The sequence below is a fragment of the Priapulus caudatus genome, unplaced genomic scaffold, assembly GCF_000485595.1.
Source record: "Priapulus caudatus unplaced genomic scaffold, Priapulus_caudatus-5.0.1 Scaffold133, whole genome shotgun sequence".
In the NCBI taxonomy this organism is placed as follows: Eukaryota; Metazoa; Priapulida; class Priapulimorpha; order Priapulimorphida; family Priapulidae; genus Priapulus; species Priapulus caudatus.
This window is the reverse complement of record NW_014577194.1, coordinates 424640-429413: the sequence shown is the minus strand read 5'-3', so window position 1 is coordinate 429413 and position 4774 is coordinate 424640. Positions and strand designations below refer to the sequence as shown.

At 43.0% G+C, this 4774-nt stretch overlaps 1 protein-coding gene across 1 annotated transcript in view; it reads right to left on the bottom strand.

The window, feature by feature from the left end:
• Positions 1–2540, bottom strand: part of LOC106805916 (dynein heavy chain 12, axonemal-like) — an 85289-nt gene extending 82749 nt beyond the window's left edge. Inside the window, 7 exon segments of the mRNA XM_014807687.1 lie at positions 308–363; positions 519–710; positions 938–1049; positions 1171–1254; positions 1524–1676; positions 1836–1993; positions 2433–2540. Of these exon segments, the coding sequence (XP_014663173.1) occupies positions 308–363; positions 519–710; positions 938–1049; positions 1171–1254; positions 1524–1676; positions 1836–1993; positions 2433–2540 (863 nt within the window).
• Positions 2541–4774: the final 2234 nt, after the last annotated feature.

The following is a 4774-nucleotide window of genomic DNA, read 5'->3' as shown; positions in this document are numbered from 1 at the left end:
AGAGAGATAGAGAAAGAGAGCGAGAGAGAGAGAGTGACAGAGTGAGAAAGAGAGCGAGGGAGAGAGAGAGAGAGCGTGGGAGAGAGAGAGAGAGAGAGCGAGAGAGAGAGAGTGACAGAGTGAGAAAGAGAGCGAGGAGAGAGAGAGAGAGCGCGGGAGAGAGAGAGTGAGAGAGCGAGAAAGAGAGAAAGAGAGAGAGAAAGCAACCGCAAGCAAACGTAACGAAGACAAACAACACCAAAACATTTCATCTGAAACTCAAAATCACCCTCAACACCACCACCACGATCCTAGAGTACACATGTACACATTAATATCTAGCCGAGACAGACTCAAGACATTCTGCCAGCAGCAAGCCACCGACTGAAAATGACGAAAAACAAGTGCTGCAGACAACCCCCGAGGTCGACTCCTCCACTCCCTCCCTCCCCCCGCGGCACGCGCCGAGCCACAGAGAACAAGTCCACGAGAACGAATTCTCCAGTCATAGACCACAAACGCGCCGGGCCGCCACTGACCTGCTGCATGCTCTGCGTCATCTGCACGGCGACGTGGACGACGGCGCCCTCTAGGTCGGCGTAGGACGGATAGAACTGCATGCGACCCTCGTCACAGACGAGCTGCAACCGCAGCAGCGGTGCCTGAGCGATGAGCGCGCCGGCGTACAGGGACATCCAGCCGGCGAGAGTCCTCTGCAGCATGCCTCTCACCTGGCAAGCAAATGGAATCGTGTTCGGAAACATTGAGTGCCGCAGGTGACGCGAAGGCCTCGCCACGGCGGCCTGATCTTCGCGTGGAACGTGTTGAGTGAAGGAAACGGTTGCCTCGCCAGTAAATATTTGTAAACTTAGAAATGATAAGACGATGGCGAGCCAGCAAGAAAATCCCTGTGACGAGACACGGCAGTGGGTATTTACCGTCTGCAGAATCCTCTCACCTGATTAGCAACTAGTGCTGTTACAGCGTTGTAGAACTGATCCTGCTGAGCTGGTTTGATTCCAGCCAGCGTGTTCTTGTCGGAAAAAAGAGCCAAGATCTGGGGATACCATCTGAAAGCCATCGACGGAGATCACAAGTTACTAGATTAGGCTTCACGAACAAAACCCTTGTAAATTATTTTTCGTACGTTTATTTCTAGATCGCGGGGTTGTGTATCGAGAAGAAAAATACCCATGCATTAGCCTCTCCTCAGCTTTTTCCATCTCGTAGAGAATGGTGTTCTTCATGCTGTCTATCTCAATAGCACCTTTAGCCCTATACGAACAGTAATATTATGTGAATGAAAACGAATCAAGCTAAAAATTGAAAATATAGACATTTAATCTGCTCCATATAATCAAGACGATATAAATATACGTTCTATAATTCGACAGACCCCAATTACACGTTACATAGTGGGCCGTGTAAAACATTTAACACTAAATACCGGCACACAGACATTATTTTATCACGTAAATCTATGAATTGGCTACGAGATGCGGTAGCGTTGTGCGTTGGGCAGCTCCCGCGCTTGTTGTTGATACCTGAAGTGGGTGCAGTCTACGAGCATGTCTCCGAGGCTGTGTTGACACATCCTTAACACGGTCAGCATCGTCGGATGGAGGATGTACAGGTTCTTCCGGATTTTCTCACGAGCTTTCCTGTAGCTCTTGTTCCAAGGGTTCGCTTGAACCTCACTGAGACAGACAGCGTGATTAAGCTCCGAAAACGTGGACTTTGCGGCATCCTGTCACTAAGCACTGTTTTCAGAATGTCCCCTCGCAACAATGATTGGTTGAAGCTGTCTGTGAATCTTGCCAGACAGATAGGTCAATTGACTAGGTCAAGATGCTTACCTCTCAGAATTTAGTGCCTCCGACGTGCATGCTGACCGTGGTGTCCCGCCATCGGTCGCCTTCTCAGAGGGCTTTAGTAGGACCTGGTTGACGATTCCCTTACGAATGCTGCGCACATATTCGTCCCCAATCTCCTCGAACAGGACCTCGATGTACGCCTTTATCGTGCAAAAGACATGTCACAGGCGACGATAAATGTGTGTATATATATATATATATAATATATATATATAATGTGTAAATATATGTATATATATATTAATTTATTTATATTGGCATTATTTGTCCCCTTTACCAAAATAAACCTCATGTGTATAAATAGATATATATATACATTATTAAATTTGGTAATAACAACGAAATAATTTGAAAATATATAGCTAACTGAAACTTGAGTGCCTGGTGAGAAAAGGAAGATTTTTCTTATTTATTAAAATATTGCAATTATTTATCAAATTCGATTAATGTTATTAAAAATTATTCATAAGGTTGACACAAACACAACACTCACTTCAGTATGCACACGCACAGGTACACACATATATTCATCTATTTACTTCTCCAACTAACACATGTCAACCATGGCATATAACTTACCCTGAGTTCGGCAGAGCTTCGCAAGTTGTTGGGAATGAGGCGCAGAATAGCCGTAAACCACTCTGGCTGCATAGGGGGGATCGGGTTCTTCTCGACGCATTTTTTCATCAGCTCGTAGTTGAGGCGCAGCTTTCTCTCGCGGCTCATCATTGACGAGGGGAAGAGTGGTCTAGGAGGAGTACTGGGTCGCCTTTTCGCATTCTCTACGCTCACCTGGTAATCTCTCCACGCCCTCTCCTTGCTATATCAGGGGTAGAAAATGTAGAAATATACATCAAGGGTCCGTAAGAAGGAAGTCCAACGGACTCCCTGCCCTCAAAACGAGGGAGTCCGCAGCAAAATGAGGGAGTCCGTAGTCTGAAGTTCAAAATTAAAGATATTTACAAGAACGCATGTGCTTATTTTGAAGATTCATGCGGTTGCACGTCTGCCAAATTTTCTTTGGACATTTGCTGAAAAAATACGGTAATTCCACGAGGCCGTGCTCTAGAACGAACTTGTTAGTATGGTAAAATTTTCAGGGAGTCACACGGACTCCTGCATATGTCAAATCAGGGAGTTTGACAGTAAATCAGGGAGTATTTGACTCCGGACTCGCGTTAATTTCGCACCCTGTACATGAATGTACTCAAGTGGCTTGTGTAACAACAGAGTTATAAAAGTGTAATTTCCCTGATAACGGAATACTATCATAATATGAAAAATATAACTATAATCTGAAGGCTATAGGCGAGGTCCATGGGTGTGGATCCAAGTCGGATTAGATTTTATGGCTTCTGGGAAAATATCAGATGAGATTTTCACGAGTAAATAATCTTCACAGATGGTATAGTCTTGCCAGGTGCGTCTATAACCTGTCGAAAGATAACGCAGAGCTATATGTTGCTCGCTCAATTACACGTATGTCCAGAAATGAATATGATAGTAGCAATTTTCCTCTAAAAGAATAAAAAACAATAACTGATCTGGATACTAAACCTTGTTATTATCAGAGTACGACATCTCAGCTATGTCAATTAAATTTTGCTTGAACAATTCTCACAACGACACAAATCTACTATGCAACAGAGCAGTACCTAACTATGAATACAAAGTCAATATAATTCCGTACTAATAACATAGATCGAGGCATTTAAATAGATCTAATCATTTTTAAAGGGTTTAAATGTATGATAGTACTTACAGCACATTAAGAAGCTGCTCTCGCTTGTATCGGGCCATGCGGAACTTGAGAAGAGAGCTTTTTGCATAGGGGTCTGGCTTACAGAATGAAGTCTTGGGTATCGGTGGTAAGCGACATACACCACCCAGAGCAACCCCAGCAGACTTGCTGTGTGAACTTGTTGATCCACGATGGTTTCTGCATTGCTTCGGCCCACCAACTTTGTTTGATGTTGCCATGCTAATAGTAATACTGGATAAAGAATCCATTTATTAGATTTTGTGAACGCCTTTCAAATACTCCTCTGCAACATCGGACGAACGCCACCGCGCACAAACAACAAGAATAAAGAAAAACTAGAAAAGAGAAGAACAAGAATGACTCTTTACTCTTGCCGTTTGTGCACAGCTAGCGGCGTTCGTCCGATGTTGCAGAGGAGCATTTGAAAGGCATTCACAGGAACTCATACAGAAATTATTAGTATTATTATTAGTAGGCTATTGCTAATGATAGTAATATTAATAATAGTAATAAAACTAATATATATATTATAGGCGAAGGAGAGTAGAGAAACATCAAGACTTTGGTATTAAATACATTTCGTGTTTATTTACCATCATTTTACTATTGACACGCTCTACGACTCTACGTGCCCGTGGAACTGTGCCTGTGCCGTAGGAGTGTGGCTGTGGCTGTATCAGACAGTAGTCAGTATTGTATGTATCAGTATTGACAGTATCAGTATTGTATCAGATCAGTATCAGCATTGACAGTATCAGTATTATTGGCTGTTGACTTACTGACTTTCTGACAGAATTGACTGTTGAGATGTTGTCAATGTTGATTGTGTGTGACACACTCACAGACTTACGACCGTGTTATGAATAATTTTTTTTTTGGGCTTGCTACCATAAACATAGGAATACAAGATTCTTGTCTCTTGTTAATTCTTAATGTCCTATGCTGCTCTAATCTATTGCTTACCGGATAGATGGTGGCCCAACAGAACGAATTTGAAAAGCCCGTGGGCGCGTTTGCCATGGTAAACATTTCATTGCAGCTATGAACTGGAAATTCTGTGTTCAAACTTATCTAACACAATAACCATGAATTTGAGAACTCTGAGGTAGGTACTCATACTAGCAAAGATCATATCTGCTGATATTAGGCATATCTTTTG